General features: G+C 50.6%; 1 protein-coding gene across 6 annotated transcripts in view; it reads right to left on the minus strand.

Annotated features, from left to right (window-relative positions):
• The window catches only part of AHCY (adenosylhomocysteinase), a 50,111-nt gene that overhangs the window by 18,367 nt on the left and 4,597 nt on the right, over positions 1-27,147 (minus strand). For 2 of the 6 annotated variants that reach the window (XM_063600877.1, XM_055104973.1), the window contains exons 2-10: positions 23,731-23,921; positions 22,417-22,492; positions 20,694-20,843; positions 19,755-19,867; positions 19,067-19,274; positions 18,887-18,974; positions 18,668-18,785; positions 13,763-13,957; positions 9,368-9,506 (exon numbers count right to left, since the gene is read on the minus strand). In XM_063600877.1, coding sequence (XP_063456947.1) covers positions 9,375-9,506; positions 13,763-13,957; positions 18,668-18,785; positions 18,887-18,974; positions 19,067-19,274; positions 19,755-19,867; positions 20,694-20,843; positions 22,417-22,492; positions 23,731-23,921 — 1,271 coding nt within the window. In that variant the 3' untranslated portion in view covers positions 9,368-9,374. Of the gene's footprint in view, positions 1-1,239; positions 6,515-8,608; positions 9,507-13,762; positions 13,958-18,667; positions 18,786-18,886; positions 18,975-19,066; positions 19,275-19,754; positions 19,868-20,693; positions 20,844-22,416; positions 22,493-23,730; positions 23,922-27,147 lie in introns of those variants that run through there. The other 4 variants (XM_003831816.5, XM_057300911.2, XM_063600878.1 and 1 more) reach the window with 3 other exon arrangements.

Here is a 27,147-nt window from a genome sequence, read left to right on the forward strand (position 1 = left end):
CCAGGTTCGAGTGATTCTCCTGCCTCAGCCTCCCGAGTAGCTCGGATTACAGGCATGCGCCAACACACCAGCTAATTTTTGTATTTTTAGTAGAGACAGGGTTTCACCATGTTGGCCAGGCTGGTCTCAAAATCCTGACCTCAAACTATCTGCCCACCTCAGCCTCCCAAAGTTCTGGGATTACAGGCTATGAGCCACCACACCCAGCCTGAACAAGTCACTTTTGATGCTACCATTTCCACGTTTACAAAGTGAGAAGTAAATCAGTCAGAGTATTTTAGGTGCAAACAACAGTAAGAACTCTAGCTAGCCTAAGAGAAAAAAAAGGTAGAGGGTTAGTCTCCTGGAGAGATTTGGGGACCTCAAAGGAAAGATTATACAACGTGCCTCCAAAAAAAAAAAAAAAAAAAAAGCCCCTGAGGGGTGCTAGAGGAGCCAAGTGGACAATGTCTTCCAAGCAAAGCCACAGGAATGTCAGCTCCAACCTCTTCAGTCCTTGCACTGGACCATTCAAAGTAATTCCCAGGAGAGGCTGATTCACCTGATGTGGGGCCAAGAAAGGGTGGTCCACCTTGACTGACAGTCCCATTGTTCAGGAAAAAATTCTCAAACCATGTTTCCCTCTGCTTTCACACCACCACAACAGTCATCAACACACAACAGACTTGTGTGACCCCAAAATGAGAGGGGATTTCCCCCCACCAGCAGGCAAACAATCAGTTCTGCAGTGGACACCAGCTAGGTGTCCTCCAATTCAATTCCAACACTATCTACTTGGAGATGGCATCAGATCCCACAGTCTGAGGGCTCAGTCCCCAAGACTGCCCTCACTTCAGACACCAGTCAAAAGTGGAGCCTCTAGAACTTTTGACAACTGGCTTTAAGTTGGGGTTTCCACAACCCTCTTTGGGCTCAATTAATTTGTTGGAGAGGCTCACAGAACACAGGGAAGCAAGGCCAGGTGCAGTAGCTCATACCTGTAATCCCAGCACTTTGGGAAGCCGAGGTGGGAGGATCGTTTAAGCCCAGGAGTTCAAGACCAGCTTGGTCAACAGAGTGAGACCCCATCTCTATAAATAATAAAATTAGCCAGGCATGGTGGCACAAGCCTCTAGTCCCAGCTACTCAAGAGGCTGAGGCAGGAGGATCGCTTGAGCCCAGGAGGTCGAGGCTGCAGTGATTCATGATCACACCACTGCATTCCAGGCTGTGTCTCAAAAATTAAAAAACCAAAAAGAATTCAGGGAAACACACCAGTTTATTATAAAGGCTATTACAAAGGCTGCAGATGAAGAGATGCATAGGGTGAGGTATGGGAAGGGGTGCAGAGCTTCTGCGTCCTCCCTGGGCCTGCCACCTTCTAGGAACCCCAGCATGTCTGGCTATCAGGAAGTTCTCTGAAGCCTGTCCTCTTGGGTTTTTATGGAGGCTTCATTACGTAGGCATGATTGATTAAACCATTGGCCATTGGTGATCAACTTGACCTTCAGTCCCTCTCTCCTCCCCAGAGGTTGGGGGATGGGGCTGAAAGTCCCAACTCCATTAAATCATGCATTTGCCCTTGTGGTGACCCTTTTTTTTTTTTGGAGGCACATTGTATAATCTTTCCTTTGAGGTCCCCAAATCTCTCCAGGAGACTAACCCTCTACCTTTTTTTTCTCTCAGGCTAGCTAGAGTTGTTTCTGTTGTTTGCAACTAATATACTCTGACTGATTTACTTCTCACTTTGTAAACGTGGAAATGGTAGCATCAAAAGTGACTTGTTCAGGCTGGGTGTGGTGGCTCATAGCCTGTAATCCCAGAACGGTGATCAAATGATCCACCCACCTCGGCTTCCCAGAGTGCTGGGATAACAGGCGTGAGCCGCTGCAGCCAGCCCCTCCATCTTTCTGAGCAACCACAGATCTAACATCACCAGCCATTGTTGAGAAATTACCCCAGTCATACAGTAGGAACTTTAGAAAGAAATTTAACTCCAAGGGCCAATTCCCATTTGCGAAGAGGACAGGATAGGCAAGAAAAGAATTTAATTTGAACTGAATTAGCCAAACCATCTGTAGTCAATTTAAGATGAGTCTAGAGTAGACGAGTTACCCTTTCTTCTTCCATGTACCAAGAGTAGAAGGTGTGTATGTTGGGAGGGGGTATTGGGTTCAGGAAGGAGGAAAAGGAATGACTTTTGTTTAATTGGTAAAATCCTTTAAAACTGTCAAATGCTTTCATGTTCATTACAGAAAGGAGGTTTCTATTAATTGATTGCCTGCAGAGAAATAGAAGCTCTCCCAGCTGGATATACGAGTTGTAGAGTCTGGGAGGTGGCACTTTCTAATGGTGAGAATGATGATGTTGACAATTATTATGCCTTCTTGTTGCCTGGGGAGCCCAGCAAATAGCTTCGTTGGAGTCCAGAGGCTTTCACACTTTCCAGAGCTCCTCTTTAGAATTCGTGGACTCTATGGCTGTATAGACTACCAGAGCAATAGTAAATATTGGGCTGCTGCTCACTGCTCGAGGCCTGTGTGGTCTGCAGTTATCATAGTGCCATACTAACAGTGATTATTTATTGACCAGCTACTTCATGCCAGGCATGACACCAAGACTATCAAATTAACGTCTTGACCTAAGTATCACTGTAAATAAGAGAACTGGGGCTCAAAGATGTTAAGCAATGTGTCTAGATAGACCTCACACCTCAGCATGGGGATTCAGATCCAGCCCATGTCATTCCAGAGCCTAGGCCCTTAAACACCAGGCCACTGAAAACCAGGCAGAGGGGACTCTGCCTGCGTAGAGCCAACACCTTGCAAGAGACTCGGCCCAAGAGGTGTACCCAACAGACTCCCCATGTGACTCCCCAGCTCTCTGAGACCTTGTCAACACCACCCCAGGGAGTAGTCTCACTAGTGGAGCTTCTGGAGAGAAGCAGCTGCATCTTCTTTTCTTGGGTCAGTACTTACTCAAGAGGCCATGAGAGGTACAGGATAGGGCATTGATAAAGAATCAAGAGGGGCTGGGGTATGGTGGCTCACTCCTGTAATTCCAGCACTTTGGGAGGCCGAGGCAGGAGGATTGCTTAAGCCCAGGAGTTTGAGACCAGCCTGGGCAACATGGCGAGCCCCCATCTCTACAAAAAAAAAATTTTTAATTAAATTAGCCAGGTGTGGTGGCACGCGCCTGTAGTCTGAGCTATTTGGGAGGCTGAGGCAGGAGGATCGCTTGAGCTCGGGAGTTCAAGGCTGCAGTGAGCCATGAATGTGACTATACTCCAGCCTGGATGACAAAATGAGACTTTGTCTCTTTAAAAGAGTCAGGTGGTACAAATTCCTGTTCCAGCACTGCCCCTCACTGCTGTATGACCTTGGGCAAAATTCCCTCCCAGCTGCACCGTGAAGGGATTGGACAAGGCAGTCTTGGGGGCGAATCCAGTCCCTTCGTGGTGCAGCTGGGAGGGGACCTGGCCCAAGTTCTCTATTTTCTTTTTCTTTTTTTTTTTGAGATGGAGTCTCGCTCTGTCACCCAGGCTGGAGTGCAGTGGCTTGATCTCCGCTCACTGCAACCTCCGCCTCACGGGTTCAAGCGATTCTCCTACCTTACCCTCCCAAGTAGCTGGGATTACAGGTGTGCTCCACCATGCCAGGCTAATTTTGTATTTTTAGTAGAGACGGGGTTTCACCACGTTGGCCAGGCTGGTCTCGAACTCCTGACCTCAGGTGATCTGCCTGCCTCGGCCTCCCAAAGTGCTGGGATTACAGGCATGAGTCACCACACCCAGCCCTCTATCTTCTTTTCTCTGTTGTTTTTCTATAACCTGGTGTCTTCAATGTCTTCTCCACTACAGCGAGACTCAGAATTGTCAGACAGCAACCTATTGAGATGGGTTTAGGGAAAGAAGGTAACTTTCTGGGGGGTTCATTTCACTAAAAAGGGGCTAGATCCAGTTAGTGTAAAACATGTCCAGATTCAGCTACTCAAATATTCTCTGGAATGTGTCACTCTCTCTCAATTGTGTTGGCTTTATACCTTTTTTTTTTGAGATGAGGCTTTGCTCTGTCCCCCAGACTGGAGTGCAGTGTGTGATCTCAACTCACTCTAACTGCCACCTCCCAGTTCAAGTGATTTTCCTGTCTCAGCCTCCTGAGTAGCTGGGATTACAGGCGTGCATCACCATGCCCGGCTAATTTTTTTTTTATTCTATTTTTTTTTAGTAGAGCTAGGGTTTCATTATGTTGGCCAGGCTGGTCTCAAACTCCTGACCTCAGGTGATCTGCCCGCCTTGGCCTCCCAAAGTGCTGGGATTACAGGTGTGAGCTGCTGCACCCGGTCTGTGTTGGCTTCATCCTAAGGCAAGCTGGCCTTCGTGGGGGCAAAGGAGCAGCTACAGGCTCACATTCCTTCCAATCCTGGCAGCCCCACTGAAGACAGTACCTTTTCTGTTTTTAGGATAGCTGGGTCTCTTTTACAGTTGCCACCTCCACCTACTGTGCAACAGGCACAGAGGCAAATTCTACACTTGGTGTGCACCAGCAGCATTGGGAAACACTGGGGAAGTTGTTAAAATGCACACTATAAGGCCTCACCCCAGACCTACAGAATCAGGACTGGGGATAAGCCCTCCAGGTGTTTCTGAGGTTTGCTCAAGTCTAAGAACCACACTGGGTTACGGAACAGGCTTTAGGGGAATAAATACAAGCCAGCAGTTAGTAGGAAAAGCAGGTGCAGGTCCCCACGAGAGACAGGTTGAGGAGGGGCATTCAGGACACAGTGTGGGTGGATACTCTAGGGAGGCACCCACCTCTCTATTTCTCTCCCTGGTAATAGGGCAAGTATGAGAACACTGAGCAGGGTTGATCAGACTATTACGATGCTAAGCAGTGTGAATTTAGGTTCCAATAACTTATGGAAGTTGTCAGGAAAAGCCCACCACCCAGCACCCGGGGGTCTTTAGAACCCTTGCAAGGTTGTAACTCCTCCCACCAGGGAGAAGCAGCCTCTAGTCCTGGGGGAGTCTGAGTCCAAGCAGCCCACAGAGTGAATCCTGGAGTCGCTCCTGCACCACACCAGATTTCTAGCAAAAGTCCTAAAGTCCCAGGATTGAGTCCAGACCAACTTGAGCCACATGCCTGTCTTGGAGCCAGTTTGGAGAAGCAACCAACCTGGAACTGATCGAAGCCCGCCCGGACCACTGCACACCCCTGGCTGCCTCTACCACCTCAAGCAGGTTTCCTAGCTCGGTCCCCTGGGCTAGTCCTGAGTAGGTCTCAGGGATGAGAATCTGGATTCCTGGGGTTTCCTGGAACCTCAGACTCCCAAAGCAGGGCTGTCCCAACAGCGGCTTCCTGGAGTCCTCACTGGCATCAACAGTCCCCGTGATCCGGCTTCCTGGAGTCCTCACTGGCATCAACAGTCCCCGTGGATCCTTCCTGGGTTTTAGTCCATGCTACTTCCAGACACTCTAAGCTCATTATTTCTGGACTGAAAAGGGATCCCAGCACCTCTAGCCTAGGAGGCCCCTCCCACCACAGCCAGTCACACAGAGGTGGGCATGGGGCTTGGTGTGCAGAAAGAGCCCTGACATGGACTCGGGTGGGACACCCAGACCTGCAGAGTGACCCGGATAAGTCACAACTTCTCTGGGCCTCCGTTTCTCCACATACAAATGCTGGGTTCTGCTCCACAGGACTCTAAGGTTCTCCCTTAGTTCCAAGATCCTATGACTTCTCTAATTTTCTAATTTCCTAAGTATCCTAAATTCCCTGCTCTCAAAACAGCTCCCTCCCACCACCTGGTGTCTCATACAGCCCTTAAAACTCAGCATAAAGGCCGGGCACAGTGGCTCATGCCTGTAATCCCAGCACTTTGGGAGGCCAAAGCAGGCAGATCACGAGGTCAGGAGATCGAGACCACGGTGAAACCCCATCTCTACTAAAAATATAAAAAATTAGCCGGACACGGTGGCGGGCGCCTGTAGTCTCAGCTACTCGGGAGGCTGAGGCAGGAGAATGGCGTGAACCTGGGAGGCGGAGCTTGCAGTGAGCCAAGATCGCGCCACTGCACTCCAGCCTGGGCGACAGAGCAAGACTCCGTCTCAAAAAAAAAAAAAAAACAAAAAACAAAAAAAAAAAAACTCAGCATAAAAACTCCTCACTAATGTTCTATCATTCGAGCGTCAAGACAGCCATCTGAAGTAGGTATTTCTGTCCCTGCGGGGAACACAGTGAGTCAGCAGCAGACCCAGGGCTCCTCTTTCCAAAGTTCAGTCCACTGCTCCATAAACAGCCACTTTCCACCAACCACAGGCCTCATCTTCTCATCTCTTTCCTGGAAAAAACCCAACCAGGGCTAGGCCTGGATACTGCAGGACCCTTGACCAATTCCTTCTTTCTCCGTGAAGCTTTGATGGGGGCAGCCCGGATATCAGGAGTGGAGTATTGGGGTATTGGGGGTGGAGCAGGAGACACATCATCTTTCATTGTGGGTACCCGGTCAGTGTCACACATGTGACAGATTAGCAGACCTGAAATCAGAGGTAAGTCTGAGACCAGATGTGAAAAGAGGGGCTGTGTTTTCTGAAACAAAAGGTTCTGGGAACTGACAGGACACCTCCGAACAGGAAAGGAAGAGGCTGGCATAACAGAAACCAGAACTCCTGGAAGAAGGGAGGTGGGGGGCTACATGGGATCTGGCAGGAGGAAGCATTCTGACAGCATTTCCCACATCCGGGAGGAGACACGCTAGAGGGAAGGGAGCATGCGCACACACAGGCAGCGGCTGTGCAGCAGAAGGCGTTCAACCTCTCTGGCTTAGAAGAACAGCAGCCTCTCCTTTTTTCTACTGTGAAGTCATCGTCCCAGCAGCCACCCCAGTAGAAGAACTGAGGCAGGGCTCTGGGTAGCCCTCTGGTTTACAGTTCCAGAGTTCCTGATCTAATGTTGGGAAATCTGAATCCAGGCTCCCTTCCTAAACCTGACCTTGCTGGTGTGGAAGGGGCTTGGATTTTGGTCTAAGTCCTACCACATACAAAAGTCAGCTCATGCTTATGGCTCCTCTCAGAGCCTCAGACACGGGAATTCAAGTCTCTATGAGGAATAAATAAGACCATACCTTTTTACATATGATGTAAAGATACATCATATCTTTAGAACTTAATGTGAGTCCCCACTTAGTGCACTAAGGCCAGGCATGGTGGCTCATGCCTGTAATCCCAGCACTTTGGGAGGCTGAGGTGGGCAGATCACCTGAGGTTAGGAGTTCAAGACCAGCCTGGCCAACATGGTGAAACCCTGTCTCTACTACAAATACAAAAATTAGCCAGGTGTGGTGATGAGCATCTGTAATCCCAGCTACTTGGGAGGCTGAGGCAGGAGAATTGCTTGAACTCATGAGGCAGAGGTTGCAGTGAGCTGAGATTGTGCCACTGCACTCTAGCCTGGGCGACGAGAGTGAGACTCTGTCTCAAAAAAAAAAAAAAAAAAAAGGCCAGGCACGGTGGCTCACGCTTCTAATCCCAGCACTTTGGGTGGCCGAGGCGGGTGGATCACGAGGTCAGGAGATCGAGACCATCCTGGCTAACATGGTGAAACCCCATCTCTACTAAAAAAAAATACAAAAAAAAATTTGCCGGGCGTGGTGGCGGGTGCCTGTAGTCCCAGCTACTCGGGAGGTTGAGGCAGAAGAATGGCATGAACCTGGGAGGTGGAGCTTGCAGTGAGCTGAGATAGCACCACTGCACTCTGTTGCCTGGGCAACAGAGCGAGACTGTCTAGAAAAAAAAAAAAACAACAACTCTAAAAGATGCTTGCACCATGCCTGTCACCCAAGTGTGCAAGATCTCAGCCTGTTTTGACCACTTGTGTTGTGGTCAGTTGGGAGTGGGTGCCCTGTCATTTGGTACTAATAATAGTTGAAGTACCAAAGTCTGTACACTATTTACAGCAGAGTCACATCACATACACACGTAACTTATGCAACTTAAACTATGTGCACTCAGGGAAAAAGAAAAGGTAAGAATTAATTGTCAGGCAGGACACACTGATGAGCATCTAAGCCAGAGTGAGCAGTTTTCAGCCCCTCATGCCTCACTGATCATGGGCCATTGAGTGTGACTTAAGGGTTTTACTTGACATTGTATCTTTAGAACTTAATGTGAGTCCCCACTTAGTGCACTTTTAAAAATACTGCAAACAGCCGGGCACAGTGGCTCACGCCTATAATCCCAGGCAGATCACTTGAGGTCAGGAGTTCAAGATCAGCCTGGCTAACATGGTAAAACCCCGTCTCTACTAAAAATACCCAAAAAAAATTAACTGGGTGTGATCTCAGCTACTCAGGAGGCTGAGGCAGGAGGATCGCTTGAACCCAGGAGGCGAAGGTTGCATCGAGCCGAGATTGCATCACTGCACTCCAGCCTGGGTGACGGAGCGAGACTCTGTCTCAAAAAAAAACGAAAGAGTTCCCTCTTCACTTTACCCATTCTTTCAAGCCTAAGGACCACAGACAGCCGTTCCACTGCAGAGTACCCCGTGAATGCTTCATCAGCACGACTATAACCCCCTATTCATGGCATACATTGTTGGCAGAGGATTATCTATAAAATAAAGGCTCAAAATTCTTCCAGGCACCAAGATTTTTATTTACCCACCTTCCTGCTTTCTTTTAACATTATAGACCAAATTATTCTCTTTTTGACCCAGGGTTGTGAAAGGAACCATCTGGTTATAAAGTGGTGGCAGATTTCACGAAATCTGCCTGCATTCATGTTTTTCTGGCCCCTCTCAACCCCTAGCTGTCACTTCTCTGTTCTTTCTCAGTTGCCCCTTAACAGTCTATTCTAACCCCTGTAAAACAGGGACTAAAAGTACTAACCTCATTGTAATGAGGTTTAAGAGAAGGCCCAGCACTAAGCCAGGCTCTCAGGAAAATTCAAACAACAGTTCCTCTTTGCCCTTCAATATAGCCCCTTCTCATCTGTCATGGGCTGAAGAACCACTGGACCTGTAAACCAAGCACACAGGTATAAGTCCACAGACCAGGTGAAGGCCTAGATGGCAAAACACATGGGCTTTGTGACTCCACTACTGACTTCCAGGCTAAGGAAGGACTGACTTAGTGAGCTGTTCCAAGACCACTGAGCTCATGGTTCCCTGTGGCTGGGACCTCCATCATGACTGGGGCTTGAGGAGGGGCCTCTGTTCCCGCTGCCACATTTGGAACAGTATGACGGCTGCAGCAGAGGCCAAAAACTAAGTGATCAGCCCCAGAGAGTCGATGGGGGACACTGACAAACCAATCACAAAGTTGGTGCCATTAGCTCTTAGGGAGGAGAGGTGGGGCCTGGGCAAGGACAGCAGCTGGAGGGTGAAACGCAGACCTGGCTCTCAGTAGCGGTAGTGATCCGGCTTGAAGGGGCCATCACAGGACATGCCCAGGTACTGGGCTTGCTTCTCAGTTAGCTTGGTCAACTTCACATTCAGCTTGCCCAGGTGGGCTTCAGCCACTGCCTCATCCAGCTGGGGAGAAACAAAGGAAGACCGGGAATCAGTGCCATTTTCTGGGACCCCTACACGCGTCTGGCTGCCAATAGAGGCAGAAGTGTTCCGTTAGGGTTTCTGCCATGTGTGGTACTCATGTTAACTCTTTCTATCCTCACACCCAGCCTCAGTTAATGTGTTGTTTTGGCTGCCCAGCCCCCCTCAAAAGGGAACCATGCCACACCCTCCCCTCCATGTGGCTTGACAGGACCATCAATCACATCTCCTTCCTCATTCTTCAACTCAAGCAGCTAACCAAAACGCTTCTCTGGAATTGATCTATGCACAGGACATATTTTCCATGACAGGCAGAGACAAGGTGCTCCAACCCCACTGGGATTCCTAAACAGGGAAGGGTATCTATCAATCTCAGCTCACCAGTTCCAAGTCTATTTTACAAGTGAAATGAAGATAGATCCGAGAGACAGAAGGACAGAGCCATGATGACACGGAATCCTAGGTTTCCAGTGTTTGGATCCGAGAATAAAGTTCTTTTTTTTGTGACAAAGTCTCATTCGGACACCCACGCTGGAGTGCAGTGGCGCGATCTCGGCTCACTGCAACTTCTACATCCCAGGTTCAAGTGATTCTCCTGCCTCAGCCTCCCGAGGAGCTGGGATTACAGGCGTGCACCACCACGTCCAGCTAACTTTCTGTTTTTAGTAGAGATGGGGTTTCACCATGTTGGTAAGGCTGTTCTTGAACTCCTGACCTCAGGTGATCTGCCTGCCTCAGCCTCCCAAAGTGCTGGGATTACAGGCGTGAGCCACCGCGCCTGGCAGATTCGAGAATAAAGTTCTTTTTTGGATTAAACTGGTTGCTTTTTTTGATTAAAATGTATCTATAAATTCTTTGATACTCCTTTAAGAATTAGAGCCTAATCCCCACCGCCTCCCCCCACCCCACCGAGTGATTCCTTTCTAATGAATAAAAGAAAGCAGAAGTGATGGTGTGTGACTTTGGACACAAGTTCATAGAGACCCTGTGGCTTCCTCCTTGCTCTCCTCTGGATGACTTACTCTGGGGGAAGCCAGATGCCATCTCCTGAGGATGCATAAGCAGCCCTCTGGAGAGGCCCATGCATGAGGAATTGAGACCTCCTGTCAACAGCGATGTGAAGAGGATCTTCCAGACCCAGTCAAACCTTCAGATGATTGCAGCCCTGGCAGAAATCTTGACCGCAACCTCATGAAAGAGCCTGAGTCAGAAGCAGCCAACTAAGCTGATCTCAAATTCTTGACCCACAGAAACTGAAATAATAAATATTTATTATTTGAAGCCAGTAAGTCTAGGGGTTAGATTGTTACGCAGCAAGATAACTGATACACTGGTTTGAATAGTGTTTCTATCACTTGTGACCAAAAGGATTCTAATCCACTGCCATCCTCCTTTTATAAAATGAGGAAATCAAGGTTCAGAAACGTGAAATGACGTGTCCACGGTCACCAAGCTAGTGAATGACAGAGCTAGGATTTGAACCCAGGTCTATCTGGCTTCAAAGCCCCAAAATGTGTCTCAAGCATCCCAGCTTATGGCCTCTAGAGCAGCTTTGAAGAGATTATGCAGAAACCGAAGAGGACAGAGGCAAGAGTTAAATACAAGCAAGCCTCTAACTCTCTCATGAGGTAGGCCTCTCCCTACCCCTAAGGGACCCCATCCTGTCCCATGATGGCATGGCGGCCTCTGACCACAGCTCAGCCCACAGCTTTTACATTCCCAAGTGGTTTCACATCTACTGTTTCATTAGAGCCTCCCAAACACCCTTAAGAAGTAGGATGGGTGCGGTTTATCCTTGTATCTTCAGATGAAGCAAAGAGCCTGCAGAAGGTGATGTGCTCAGCAGAGAGGCGGGCAACAGTAGGACCAGGGCCCAGCCTAGAACTGAGTCCACGTCAGTTCCAGAAGTAGAACGATGGCCTCCAACCCCCACAGTACACATTGAAATCAACCTTCTGCTTGGCCTGGACTAGCCCAGAACTTTTCCTTCTCCCAGCACCCTGAACCAGAAGGTGTGTGTCACGTCCTAAGGTCAACACCTTGGACAGACAGAGCTAGGTTCTATTCCTGGCCTGATACTTAACATCTGTGAGAGCAAGTCGGTCTCTACACCTGACTTTCCCCATTCGCAGGATGGATGGATCACTCATCTCTCAAGGCTGTTACAAAGATCAGTGCTACTCAGAGTCATTCGTGCAGTAGGTGACTTAATAAATGGTGGCTGCCTTCTCTGTCATTGTTGACCAAGGTACCTAGTCCCTTGCCTGCATACAGCATGTGAGGCATGATGCCAAGAGTGTCCTGTCCCCAAGCCACATGTTAGCAATGATGAAGAAAAGTGGTAAGGACAGGGTCAGGTGCTGAGGCGGGAGCTTTGCCTCTTTCACTTCCAACCCTGCCCTCATTTCAAAGGCCTGACCAATTTCTCACCAAACTCACAGCCATATTTCTCCCAACTGGGATTAGATAGGGATCAAGTGAGAATCTTTCAACCCCACAACCAGCTGCACAGAACAAGGTACGCCTTGAGATCCTTATGGGTAAAATGTTTGGTCCAGCAAGACATTGCTCCAGGGAGATTAGTTGTTGGCTGGCCCTGGAGGCAGATGCCCCAGGCCTCTTCCTGCGTCTTCCTCAATTGGTAGAACCAGCCTTTCAAAAGATGAAGGGATGGTATGTAGACCCCATCACAGCTTCTCCAGCAGCAAAAGGCTGGAAGAGCAAGAGCTACTCTTACCATTTAGCTCATAAGGAGACTGAGGATTGGACAGGGTAAGGGACAAAGCAAAGTTCACCTGTAAAACTGCCAAGAAGAGCCAGGACTAAAACATCTGTCCTGACCCCAGGGAAGGGTGGACTGCATGGGGTGTTAGGGTGAGCACTGGATTTCATGTCAGAGGACTTCATCTTCATGATTATGCAGACCATACAACCATAGTGAGATGCCATGCTTAGGGATGTATCATTTTTTTTTTGAGACAGGGTCTCACTCTGTTGCCAGGCTGGAGTGCAGTGGCACAATCTCGTCTCACTGCAACCTCCACCTCCTGGGTTCAAGCAATTCTCCTGCCTCAGCTTCCCAAGTACCTGGGACTACAGGCATGCGCCACCATGCCCAGCTCATTTTTTTGTATTTTTAGTAGAGATGGGGTTTCACCATGTTGGCCAGGCTGGTCTCCAACTTCTGACCTCAAATGATCTGCCCACCTCGGCCTCCCAAAGTGCTGGGATTACAGGTGTGAGCCACCGCGCCTGGCCAGGGATGTATCATCTTATTACAAGGCCACAACATGCAGCCTGCAGACTGCACTCAGCTTATACACATGTCCAAGTTAACCCACCCAGTTATTTTTTAAATTATAATGAGGCCAGGTACAGTGGCTGAGGCGGGTGGATCACTTGAAATCAGGAGTTCGAGACCAGTCTGGCCAATATGGCAAAACCCCGTCTCTACTAAAAATACAAAAAAATTAGCCAAGTGTGGTGGCATCTGCCTGTAATCCTAGCTACTCAAGAGGCTGAGGTGGGAGGATTGCTTGAACCCGGCAGGTGGAGGTTGCAGTAAGCCGAGATCATGTCACTGCACTCTAGCCTGGGCAACAGAGTGAGACTCTATCTCAAAAAAATCAAAATCAAAATAAAATTTTAAGGAGTTGCCTGTATTTGAAAATCATTTTGTATAGAGATCTTGGTATCTCTGGCTCTCCTGAAAGGTTAGAAGCCCTGGTCAGACGGACCTGGGTTCCTAGGTGGCAACCAGCCCTTTACCCCTTCAGCTCTTCCAGTCCTTGTTCAGCTGGCATCACTCATTTACCTGCCTAGCCCCTGTGGGTGTGTGGGTTCATGATCTCAGGAAATCCTTACAATCCTGAAGGGGGTTGCTATTACCTTCATTTCACAGATGAGAAAATGAAGACACAGAGAAAGAATTTGCCTGGATTACACAGCCTGTAAGTGGTGGGGCTGAGATTCAAAATGGGGTGTGTCCCGCTCCAAGGCCCAGGCTCTCCTCACCACCTGGTCCTGCCACTCTGCTGTGCTCCAGGGAGCCACTCCCCACTGTGGGTCTCAGTTTCTTCTTCTGTCAATGGGGAGAATGACTTCTGCACTGTAGAGGACCCCATGAGGGCCTCTAAGAGGGCAGACAGGCAAGCACTTTATAAACTCTGGCAAGCCCTGTGTGGGGATCCCAGGATTAGACACGTGACCCTTGGCTTGAGGTAGAAGAATAAACCCACCTTCTTGGGCAGGAAATGAACCCCAACGGGGTACTTGTCTGGATGGGTCCACAGCTCGATCTGCGCCATCACCTGGTTGGTGAAGGAGTTACTCATCACGAAGCTGGGGTGGCCCATGGCACAACCCAGGTTGACCAGCCGACCCTCGGCCAGCAGGATGATGCGGCGCCCATTCTTCAACCGATACCGGTCCACCTACACGCAGGCAGGGCAACAGTGAGGGCAGGCAGGGCCCCGCTCCCACAGCCCACCCTCTGATCTGGCAGGCCTCTCTGCCTCCAACAGTGCCCATGAGGCGTCCGAACTGCTCCAAAACAACCTCCAGCACATGGCTTAGCACAAAAATAACAGCCAATATTTATTAAGAAATGTTGAGCTGGCCGGGGCACGGTGGCTCACGCCTGTAATCCCAGCACTTTGGAAGGCCGAGGCAGGCGGATCATGAGGTCAGGAGATCAAGATTATCTTGGCCAACACAGTGAAAGCCCGTCTCTACTAAAAAAAAAATACAAAAAATTAGCCGGGCGTGGTAGCAGGCGCCTGTGGTCCCAGCCACTCGGGAGGCTGAGGCAGGAGAATGGCGTGAACCTGGGAGGTGGAGTTTGCAGTGAGCCGAGATCGCACCACTGCACTGCAGCCTGGGCGACGGAGCGAGACTCTGTCTCAAAAAACAAAAAACAAAACAAAAAAAAACAACAAAGAAATGCTGAGCTGCAGACTGCACAGTTCTGCTGTGAGAACTTCATGTGCTCACACTTGCTTGGCGCATATGAGGCACTCAGTAAGCAGCAGCTAATGTTATCGTTATGATCACTGTCATGTGCCCTGTACTAAGTCCTTTACAGGTAACTACCACATTTCATCCCAGAAACAACCCTGTGATTTCAGTACTGCTGTCATCCCCATTTCAGATTCAGAAACTGAAGTTTACAAGGGTTAGGTCACTTGTCCAGAGCCACACACTAAGAGGAGGCTACAATTTGAGTCTGGACGGTCTGAGGACAGATGCCATGTTCTCAATAACCATGAAATAGTTTTGAATGCAGCTTAGTAAAAGCTGAATGCCGTGGCACTCACATTGGAATCACCTCAGAAGCTTTAAAAAATGAGGATACCCAGGCCACACACGGTGGCTCATGCCTGTAATCCCAGCACTTTGGGAGGCCAAGGCGGGGGGAATCACCTGAGGTCGGGAGTTCGGGACCAGCCTGAACAACATGGAGAAACCCTGTCTCTACTAAAAACACAAAATTAGCCAGGCATGGTGGCACATGCCTGTAATCCCAGCTACTCAGGAAGGCTGAGCCAGGCGAATCGCTTGAACCTGGGAAGCGGAGGTTGTGGTGAGCCAAGATCGCGCCATTGCACTCCAGCCTGGGCAACAAGAGCGAAACTCCGTCTCAAAAAAAAAAAAAAAAAAAAGATACCTTGGCCTCATTCCCAGAGACTCCTATTCCTGTGGCCCACAGTGTGGCTCCCAGGTGACTGCCAAGGTTGAGAACTCCTGGTTTAGTGAGTGAACGTGACATGGAAATCCCCAGCCTCAGTGCCCCAGTCCTCCGTCTGTCCCAGCTGTCTGAACACACAAACTTGCTTTCTCCCCACTCCCAGCTCTTCCCTTGCCATCCCTCCACCCTCAGGCAGCCTCCCAAACATTTCCCCAAAAGCCCAGGTTCCAAGCTGCTCCAGAGGCCTAGTACCGATCCAAGAAAAGGTCTCTGATGACCATCAGGCATTGATTGATGCTTCAATCAATAAGCACTCACTGATACCCATCTAAGCCCCTTGCAGGGACACATCAACCTGGACTCTACCCTCCTGGTACAACAGTGGGGTCAGAGACCAAAGCCAGTGATGGATGCTGCACTAGGGGTCTGTACTAAGAGTGTGGGCATTGCCTCTGCCAGAGGAGCTGGCCATGAAGGGGGTCTCTTTTTTATTTTATTAATTTTTTTTTTTTTTTTTTTTCCTGAGACGGAGTCTTACTCTGTCATCCAGGCTGGAGTACAGTGGTGTGATCTCAGCTCACTGCAACCTCCACCTCCTGGGTTCAAGCGATTCTCCTGCCTCAGCCTCCAGAGTAGCTGGGACTATACGCATGAGCCACCATGCCCAGCTAATTTTTTGTATTTTTAGTAGAGACAGGGTTTGACCATGTTGGCCAGGCTGGTCTCAAACTCCTGACCTCAAGTGATCCGCCTGCCTCGGCCTCCCAAAGTGCTGGAATTACAGGTGTGTGCCACCACGCCTGGCCGGAAGGGGGTCTCTTGAGCTGGGCTGAGAAGATGAACAAGGAGAAGGGCATGTGTTCTGTTCCAAACAAATGCAGCTGTCTGGACAGATGAGCAGAAGTAGGAGCTGCAGTGGGTATTCAGGGAGTGGTCAATTATGGCCTGAGTACAGAGGCCCTTGAGAGGACGGACAAGAGATAATGTTGGGCAGAAGGTTGGCAAGACTGTCAAGGATGTTGAGGGTGGGCATAGAGTCCAGCTTTGGAGGGCAGCTTGGCAGAAAGGTGCCCATCACCCCAATGTAGCAGGTTTCACCTGTGATGCCTTTGCAAAAGGAGGTCTAGACAGATGGCTGTCAGGGGTGTGGCTGCCACAGAAGCACACCCTGGCCACCCCCACACTGTGATGAGTGCCAGGCCTTCTAGGCAGAGATGGAGGTGCCCTCTGCCTAGCCGGGAACTGACACCCTAGACTAGCGCAGGACCTAGCCAAGGAGAACTCCCACGCAGGAGCAGAGCACCCAAGAGGAGCAGTGTAGGGGATGTGGGTTCATAGAGCTGCCTGTCTGCCTCTCTGGGACTTGGGCTTCTGGTGTGGCTGTGACTGGGTGGGTGTCAGGGCTTTGGCCAACTCTGTGTCTGTATCTTCCTTATCATATCTCAAACACGGCACAGCACCAACTCAAAGAACCTCACATAAGTGGGCTTTTCTCCCTTTAAAAAATGTGGTGGACCTGGTATGGCAGCTCACGCCTATAATCCCAGCACTTTGGGAGATAACTTAAGCTCAGGAGTTTGAGACCAGCCTGGGGAACACAGCAAGGCCTCGTCTCTACAAAAAATAAAAAGTTAGCCAGGTGTAGTAGTGCACATCTGTAGTCCCAGGTACTTGGGAGGCTGAGGCAGGAGGATCAGCTCCTTCAGCCCAGGAGGTCAAGGCTGCAGTGTGCCATGATCATGCCACTGCCCTCTAGCTTGGTTAACAGAGTGAGCCCATCTCAAAAAAAGAAAAAAAAAATGATGAACATCTCTACATACATATTTAATTATCCTAAGGACCAATTATAGGAGAGATTGCCCAGTCAAAGAGGTTGCTTAACTTTAAAGCTGTTGATATCCAAAGCCAAAATGTCTTCCAGAAACATACTACTTTTATAATCAGAGAAAAAAATAAACTCATAATAATTGCAACTCAAGTAAAACTTCACACCCCCTATAAGAACTCATCTTCCAGTTTCAGTGCCCCAATGCCCAATGCAAACCTGTTCTTTCCCAGCTCAGTGCGTGGGCCTGCTCCTCACACAGCGATTCAAGCTGTGTCCCTTTTTGTTTTTTGTTTTTTTGTTTTTAGTTTTGTTTTTGAGATGGAGTCTCGCTCTGTTGCCCAGGCTGGAGTGCAATGGCGCAATCTCGGCTCACTGCAACCTCTGCCTACCACGTTTAAGCGATTCTCATGCCTCAGCCTCCCGAGTAGCAGGGATTACAGGCACCCACCACCATGCCCAGCTCATTTTTTTGTTTGTTTGTTTTTGAGACAGAGTCTCGCACTGTCACCCAGGCTGGAGTGCAGTGGAACAATCTCGGCTCACTACAACCTCCATCTCCCGGGTTCATGTGATTCTCCTGCCTCAGCCTCCCAAGTAGCTGGGACTGCAGGTGCACATCACCACACCCGGCTAACTTCTTGTATTTTTAGTAGAGACGGGGTTTCACTATGTTGGCCAGACTGGTCTCAAACTCCTGACCTCGTGATCTGCCCACCTAGGCCTCCCAAAGTGCTGGGATTACAGGCATGAGCCACTGTACCTGGCCTTTTTTTTTTTTTTTTTTTTTTTTGAGATGGAGTCTCGCTCTTATTAACCAGGCAGGAATGCGAGGGTGCGATCTCGGCTCACTGCAACCTCCGCCTCCCAGCTTCAAGCAATTCTCTCCTGCCTCAGCCTCCCAAATAGCTGGGATTACAGGTGCCCGCCACCACACCCGGCTAATTTTTCTATTTTTAGTAGAGATGGGGTTTCATCATATTGGTCAGGCTGGTCTCGAACCCCTGACCTCATGTGATCCGCCCGCCTCGACCTCCCAAAGTGCTGGGATTACAGGCATGAGCTACCGCACCCGGCCCAGCTAATTTTTTTGTATTTTTAGTAGAGACGGGGTTTCAACCATGTTGGCCAGGCTAGTCTCGAACTCCTGGCCTCAGGTGATCCGCCCATCTCGGCCTTCCAAAGTGCTGGGATTACAGGTGTGAGCCACCATGCCCGGCCAAAGCTGTGTCCTTTGTTACTCTGCCTTCATCCTGACCCCACATGCCGTCCATCCACCCCAGCACTCCCTAAGCCGAGGCGGCCATCATCCCCTGCAGGGATTCTACGCGCCTCCTCTAAAAGCCTCTCTCCCCACCACCCGCCATTGTTGCTTTTATTCTGCACACAGTAGCTAGAGTGATCTTTCTAAAACTACAGCCTCACCACATACAGCTCACCTGCCTGATACCTTCAGGGATGCCGGCTGCCCGCAGGATAAGGTTGCCATGTCTGGCTGGCTCTGATGCTAGGCCCTCTTCTCCCCATCCCCCTGCACAGGTTGCCACCATCTCCTCAGCTCTCCTCCCTGGCAGCCAGCACTCCTCTGCACTCCCATCTGCCCAGCCCACTGGCAAGGCGGGAGCTTCTCACCTGCGGCTTGATGTTCACCTTCTCCACAGCATTCTCGTTGAGCCACTTGACATCGATCTCCACGTCAAAGTGTCCAATGTTACACACAATGGCATCATCCTTCATCTGCTCAAAGTGCCTGTCAGGCAGCCCAAGACCGTGGGAGATTGTCAGGGACAGAAAGCTGTCCCAACTCTGCCCTCCTCCCTCACTCCCCGGGACCCCCCATCTGGCACCTACCGGCCAAGGATGATGTCAATACAGCCTGTGGTGGTGACAAAGATGTTGCCCTCCTGACAGGCCTCATCCATGGTGGTCACCTCATAGCCTGTGCAGAGACAGTGGCTGTGGGTCATCTACGGTGGCCTGGCCCCTCCCTCTGGCCCCAGTGGCTGACAACCAACCCTTGCCCTATCCTACCCTCCATGGCAGCCTGCAGTGCGTTGATGGGGTCAATCTCGGTGATGATGACGCGGGCTCCGAAACCCCGCAGGGCCTGGGCACAGCCCTTGCCCACATCACCATAGCCTGCTACCACCGCTACCTTGCCGGCAATCATCACATCTGTGGCCCGCTTGATGCCATCTATGAGGGACTCCCGGCAGCCATAGAGGTTGTCAAACTTGCTCTGAAAGGAAAGGGGGTAAGGAGACAATAGGGGCAGGCAAGGCCCTGGGGCCAGGACAACTTGGCCTCAGAGTATTCTGAAGAGCCCAGGCATCATGGGCCCACCAAGCATCCCGGCCTGGGCTGAACCCCTCCAGCACCCAATGCCCCCACAAGCCCTTCACCCCGATCGGCTCAAAGAGCTTCTCTCTAATCTTTCTCTGCCAGTGTGGAGCCTTCCTAGGCATCAGTTACTAGGAGAGATTGCCCGGTCAAAGACCTTGCTTAACTTGAAAGCTCTTCTTCCCAAAGCCATAAAGCTCCTAACACCCAGCTCTGACACCCCTTTTAAACGCACTCATTAGCCTGTCTAGAACCGCTTTTGCCCCCTCAAATGAGGGCTTCATGTCCCTAACCTCAGCCTTCCTGGGCACTCTTCTTCAGAGGCCTCGTCCTGAGCTGCAGCCACTGTAGCGGGAGCTGTCACTGCCCCTCGGCTCACCTTGGTGACGGAGTCATTGACATTGATGGCAGGCACCTTGAGGATCCCATTGGCCATCATCTTGTAGAGGTTGTGGACCCCAGTCGTGGTCTCCTCAGAGATGCCTCGGATGCCTAAACAAGAGGGGACAGGACAAGCCTCAGAGATGCCACACCTGTGCTCATGCAAATTCCTCATCTTTACCCCCTAAAGCCATTCCTCTCTCTGGGTTCCCATCTCTGTGACTGATCCCACAGGCCCCCCAATCACCCAGACCCGCGTGAGGGAGGAGTCCCCAACGCCCTCCTACAGGGAAGCCACCACCAGGCCTAGTGACTCTGCCTCCGAACAACTCCCAGCTTCTCTATTCTCACTGCCGCTGCTCTAGTCCGTGACCCTGTCGCTTCTTCCCAGTCTCCCTACCACAACCCATCCTCCATGCAGCAGCCATTTCTAACATGTATCTTCTCAGAGAAATCTTCTCAACGCCCTCCAGTTATTTCCCCTTGCTCTGCAAATCAGGTCAAACACTTTTCTATTGGCCTATTAGGCCCTGACACATCTGGTCTTCACGAAGTTCACACCATACCCCCAGTGAAGGCTCCCTTTGCTCACTGCTATCCTGCGGGCCTCTTTTCTGTTTCCTGAACACTCCAGCCATTCCTGCCTCAGGGCCTCTGCACTCTGCGTACCTGCTTTGAACAAAGCTGGCTCTCTCCCAGCTATTCCCAACCATGGCCCTGTCTGTGCCTGCCCTTGGGCCATCAGCTCAGCTGCCCTAGCCTCACACCCTCAGAAGTCAGGAGGCCCCAGCATGAATGCCAGAGCCTGCCATCCTCCCATCTTCCAGATCCTGCTGCTTGAGGTGATGGGAGTCCTGCCAGGCCTGCGGCCATCATGTGGGCAAACAGGCCCCACCCAGGCCACCAGCACCCAGCCCACATGCCCCGCCCTGCTCACCTGGCAGAAGCTGCGGGTACTTGGTGTGGATGAGGTTGGTGAGGTCGCCCCCATCGTCCAGAATCATGTTGAGGGGCCCGTCCTTGAAGTACAGGGTCTGCTCAATGCACCACAGGTACTCCTCGTCCGTTTCGCCCTTCCAGGCATACACTGGAGGGTGAGTGGCACATCAGGGCCTGCACTTCCCAACTGGTACCTGCTCCAGGGAACAACCCTGGCAGAGCCAAAACTACCTCCTTCCCAACTCCCATCCCCAGCCACCTCCAGCCCCTCTGAAAACTCAGCAGTGGTCAGGACACAACTTGGAGCCAGATAGATCTGAGTTCAAACCCTGGCTCTGCCACTTGCCAGCTGTGTGACCTTGGGCAAATCACTTCACCTCTCTGAGCCTCAGTCTTCTCCTCTGTAAATAGGGCTCACAATAGTATGGATTAAGTGAGACAGAAGCCATGTACAGCCCCCCGCCCCAGATATAGATATCAGGAAATCATTCTTTCCTTTCCCATCCCCTTCTGCCTGGGCGCCAAGGACTGAGGCATCAACCCTGAGTGACCAGGGCTTGATGCCCCACAACGCCTCCCCCTCAGCAGGATCCACAAGGCAGGATCCAGGGTTTGCTCTGCACTGAAAGGACTGGAGCACTAGCAGCCTCTGTGTGGGGGAATCTCAGGCAAAGTCTGGCCAAAAAATGACTACGAGCAGCTACCATGTGTGGGGTACTTGCTTTCTGCCAGACATGACTCTAAATCCTCCATACCCCATCTCATTCTTCCTCATAGAAACCCTGTGAGGCAGCCATGACCATTATCATCACTTACAGATGCCCAGAGAGGAGCTAAGACGCACTTAGGCCACTCTACATGAAATTCCAGAATAGACACCAGAACTAAGGGCTACTGACCACCAGCCCACACTCCTCCCATGTGGCATGACTAGGGCACAGGTGTGGGGTTCCCAGGAGCCTCTTGTGAGCAAAGGACGCTGGCCAAGCAGAGCCAGCTGCTTCTACCCACAACTGGAGCAGACAATAGTCTTAAGAATTGCAGTGAGCCAAGATCGCACCACTGCACTCCAGTATGGGCAACGGGGCAAGACTCTGTCTCAAAAAGAAAAAAAAAAGAAGAAAGCCACGGTGCCAAGGCTGAGGAATGGGGATCATGCCCATTCAGTCCTGGTCAGTCTGTGAAGGAGTGCTGTGCCACCCCCTCCTGTCCACCTGTGGTTGGTTAGAAGCAATCTTGAATGTCCTAATCACTGGGTCAGATCTAACCACTCCCCTCCCCAAGTCCAAGCAGACATGTGCCCAGCCTGTGAAAACTCCATTCTCGTTAGTCTTGGTCCTTCCTCAGTCCTTTAGACCGCCATACCCTAGGCAGTGAACCTCTTTTTCTGTCCCGTAGCCCTCCCCAGTTCTTTGGAAAGAGATCCACATCCTTCCTTTAATGAACTTCCCCTCCGCTTCATCATGTAGTTCCCAATCATAAGATCTTGCTCTTCCTGGTTACACGGCTTGACCTGGGTCAATAAACAACTTCCACAGGATTTTAGATGATGATGGGACAAAGCAGCTCTTTCCTGTGGAGTCGCTGGGCTAGGATTTTGTGGCGGTGACTCCTCTCCCTTTCTGATATGTAAGGAAGTCTGTTGCTCTAGCAGTCAGTGAAGCAAAGAGGGCAGAATCCCTTCACAAATTCCACATGTCTCAGAAGCAAGCAGGACTTACCCGGAATGCCAGCCTTGGCAATGGCAGCCGCCGCATGGTCCTGGGTGGAGAAGATGTTGCAGCTGGACCACTGCACCTAGAAGAGCCATCAAAACAAGGCTGTTGGTCACTGATGGCTCAAAAGCACCAGGGACGCTGGGCGAGGAAAAGGGAGAGCTTCGGGTAGTGGGAAGAGGCTTGGGATCTAGGCACAGCAAGCTCTAGGATCACAGGCTGGGGATGCTGGGTGGGCAGATGGGAGCCAGAGCAGGGGCGAGATCCAACTCAGGTTTTAAAACCTCACTCCAGTGCTGTGTGGAAGGGAAAGGGTAGAAGCAAGGGGACAACTGCAGAGACTGTTGGAGAAGACTCCAGACAAGAAATATGACAGTAGCAGTGGAGATGATGAGAAGTTGTCACATCCTGGGTCTACTCCGAAGGCTGCACTGACAGGATTTGCGGAGGGATGACTTGTTGGAGTAAAGGGAGTTGGGAGTGGGGAGGAAAGGGAGGGGAGGAGATGACTCCCAGATTCGTGAATTGAGAGAACCCAGAAGGCTGGAACAGAGGTTCCATTTACTCAGGTGGGGAAGGCTTTGGGAAGAAGAGGGGGCAGAAAATCCTGAGTCTGTTTGAACGCGTTCTGCCTGAGATGAGTACTAGACCTCCAGGGAGCGTCAACGCCCCCGCTCCTGGATATGCCAGTCTTGAGTTCCAGGAGAAGTCCAGGCTAGTACAAAAATATGACAGTCATCACCAGTTAGTGTCTAAAGCTATAAAATCAGACCACCAAGAGTGAATGCTGAAAAGAAAAAAGAGGTCCAAGGACTCAGCCCTGAGCCCCTCTGTGGATTTTGGCTCCATTGCCCTACCCTGCTTTGGGAAACCAGCTTGCTTCTTGACTCTCTGAGACCTTAGGAGAGCTGTTAATCATTGGCACACATGACCCAGGCTGAACCAATCAGAGCTGCCATCATCCAGCAGCCATGATGGGTCCAGGGTAGGCCTGTGACCCCCGAAGGGCCAAGGCAAGCTGGCCCTTACGAGACTAAGTAGGACATGGGTGTTGAATTTTTCCTGCCAGAGCATCCATCAGGAGGATGCCTTGAGGGTAGCCAACAGTGACCTTCCCAGCCAGGGAGAAAATCTGCAGAACACTCACCACAAGGGGTGGCAGCACTGGGAAACGGAGGAAACCGAGTGAGAGGGAGGAGCCCCTCCAGGCCCGCGGTCAGCTCCACACTTGGAAGGTCCCCACCCTGGCACAGTCGTCTTCTTCCCTGGCTGAACCCAGGGAGGGCAAGGACTCTGGGGTGATACAGCTGTGGGCCTCACCTCAGCACCCAGGGTGACGAGGGTCTCAATGAGGACGGCCGTCTCCACGGTCATGTGCAGGCAGCCAGCGATGCGGGCGCCCTTCAGTGGCTTGGAGGCCGAGTACCGCTCCCGCATACGCATCAAGCCCGGCATCTCGTTCTCAGCAATGTCCAGGGCCTTGCGTCCCCAGGCAGCCAGGCCGATGTCGGCTACGGGAGGAAACAGGTGGGAGTTCCGTGAGTCCCCTCATCCCACCAACCAAGAGGGGCGGTCACTGCATGGACCCCAATCCACGTGTGGACTCAACACACTAGGGCTTAGCACTCTGTCACCGCATTCTCTCACTCATGCAACAAGTATTTATGAAGCCAGAGTACTCAAGAAAGACATGGTCCCTGCCTACCTGCACCTTTCTGACTTGTGGGAGAACACATTTAATCACACAGGGACACAAAAATTACAACATAAAGAAGCGTCCCTTTGAAAAATAGCTCACATGATACTTCCCACTACCCTGCCTTTCTGCTGACACCTACCAACCTCCAGGCCACTCCTCACTCCCTAAAGACTCCCTAAAGATGTTAGCTGCTGGTTCTCCATCTTCCTCTCTCAGTCATCACTCTCGGTGATTCAACACTTATAAATACTATCTAACATTTTGGATTTGACAGTTCCTTGATCTCCTTTTAGATGTAAAAATGCTTCCCCACTCCTGATGTTTCTTTCCACCTGGAGGAACTCATCCGTATAACGAATGCTCTTGGCCTCTCTGCCCCAGGGGAGGTGGGGTGAGCTTGTCTGACCAGTAAAACGGAGAGGAAAAAATGGTGTGCTCAGCTTAGCTCTCCCTTCTTTTTGCAAGCAAGCACTCACCTGCCCACTTGCAGGAAGCTGGTGTTCTCTGCTTTTCCAGAGACCAACCTACCCTGGCCCACCTTGCCTGCAACTGATTGGGTAACTGCTGAATCTGGGGGTTCAATAAGCAGGATCATTTGGATTTCATATTAATCTATATCCTCTGGTTTTGAGGTTATTAGTAATAAAAGGTAATATTTCAGGTGTTGCCACCTAAAATACTAATCTACATCCTCTGGCTTCGTGGTTACTAGTAACAAAAAGTATTTCAGGTGCTATCTGCCACCTAAAATGTCTCGAATTTGTTCAAATTCTCAGGCAGGAAAGAAGGATATTATTATGAGCTAACTCACTATCTCAATACTCTTCCCTCTGATCATCTCACCCTCCTCTCTCCCCTACCACACTGGTCCATTTCCAAGGTCATACCCTAGGTCAGTCCCTAGGTCAAAGTTTGCAGACTTCCCCGATAAGGGATGTTCCTCTGGCATGCTTGTAAATCTCCCCTGGAAAATCTGATTCAGCAGGTCTAAGACTCCTGGTGATTTTTATCTTTAGGGAAGCTGAGATCCTGCCAAACACCCAAAGAGGTAGGCGGTGGGAGGCAAAGGACTCTGTAGAGAATTTAATAATCTAAGAATTTAATAATCAATAAAATTGTCTGTCAGTCAGCTTCCTACAGTGCATTTTAACAATTTCAGAGATGAAACACGCCTCCCTCATGAGAGACCACTCCGGCTGTGCCTCAACTCAAGCCACCCACCCCAGCCCTCCTACCCTAGTAGGCCATCACCAGTGATAGCTCTCCTTGGAAATCTGGACTTCAAGCACCCAACTCTAGCCACGCCTCATCTTTCTGGTTTTCTCCTTCCAGAGGCCAAGCTCCAACAAGGCTGTGGCCTGTCAGGTGAGAACTTCTATTCAATTCATCCTACCAATTTCTAGTGTCCCTTCTACCCCCTTTCCCTTTGAGAACTCACTTGGCAAAACTCTCAGCCCAATTAAACCCGACCCTCCACTGCACCGGACCCACTGAACCCAGCAGGAGGACAATCACAACCCCACCAAGACATCATATTTAATTAATTAATTAATAATTTTGGAGACATAGTCTGGCTCTGTAGACCAGGCTGGGGTGCAGTGGCGCGATCTCGGCCCACTGCAACCTCCACCTCTCAGGTCCCGGTTCAAGCAATTCTCCTGCCTCAGCCTCCCCAATAGCTGGGATTACAGGAACTCGCCACCATGCCCAGCTAATTTTTGTATTTTTAGAGGAGACGGGGTTTCACCATGTTGGCCAGGCTGATCTTGAACTCCTGGCCTCGTGATCCACCTGCTTCAGCCTCCCAAAGTACTGGGATTACAGGTGTGAGCCACCACACCTGGCCAAGATATCACATTTATTAAGACCATAAAAGACACATAGCACATTGCAGCAATCCTATGACATTTTCCTAGTAAATTTACTCCCATTTTCTACTCTCCTCAACCCTCCAACACCTTTCCCCATTGAATGACAATCTCACTTCCCAATTCACTGAGATGAATTCAGAACCAGGCCACTTTTCCCCTATGGAATCCACTAGTCACCTATAGCAGTCATCTACAGCTTCAGACCAGGCACTCTTTCCTGTTACCACAGATGAGTTGGCTGGGCGCGGTGGCTCACACCTGTAATCCCAACACTTTGGGAGGCCAAGGTGGGCAGATCACTTGAGGTCAGGAATTCAAGACCAGCCTGACCAACATGGTGAAACCCCGTCTCTACTAAAAATACAAAAATTAGCCGGGTGTGGTGGTGGGTGCCTGTAATCCCAGCTACTCAGGAGGCTGAGGCAGGAGAATCACTTGAACCTGGGAGGCAGAGGCTGCAATGAGCCAAGATCATGCCACTGCACTCCAGCCTGGGTGACAGAGTGAGACTCGGTCTCAAAAAAATAAAATAAAATAGATGAGCTGTCCTGTGGGCGCCAGGCACCGAGGCAAGAGACAGAGGACACGAGCTGTTCCAGTATAATAAAATATAAAACAAGAATAGTTATACTAGATATAGATCTTATATATGATTATATATGAATATCATTAATCATTAGTTTGTAGCAATTACTTTTTATTCCAATATTATGATAATCCTCGCTCTATAATCATAGCCTAGGAAAAACCAGGCCATACAGAGATAGGAGCTGAGGGGACATAGTGAGGTGTGACCAGAAGACAAGAGTGCGAGCCTTCTGTTATGCCCAGACAGGGCCACCAGAGGGCTCCTTGGTCTAGCGGTGACGCCAGCGTCTGGGAAGACGCCCGTTACCAGGCGGATCGTGGTCCAGCGGTAGCAAAAGGTGTCAAGGAACAACACCCGCTACTTAGCAGACTGGGAAGTGGCGGCGGGGGGGGGGGGGGTCTCCCTTTCCCCGGGGGAGTTTAGAAAAGACTCTACTCCTCCACCTCTTGTGGAGGGCCTGACATCAGTCAGGCTCGCCCGCAGTTATCCGGAGGCCTAACCGTCTCCCTGTGATGCTGTGCTTCAGTGGTCACACTCCTAGTCTGCCTTCATGTTCCATCCTGTACACCTGGCTATGC

This window comes from Pan paniscus, chromosome 21 (genome assembly GCF_029289425.2).
Source record: "Pan paniscus chromosome 21, NHGRI_mPanPan1-v2.0_pri, whole genome shotgun sequence".
NCBI classification, from domain to species: Eukaryota; Metazoa; Chordata; class Mammalia; order Primates; family Hominidae; genus Pan; species Pan paniscus.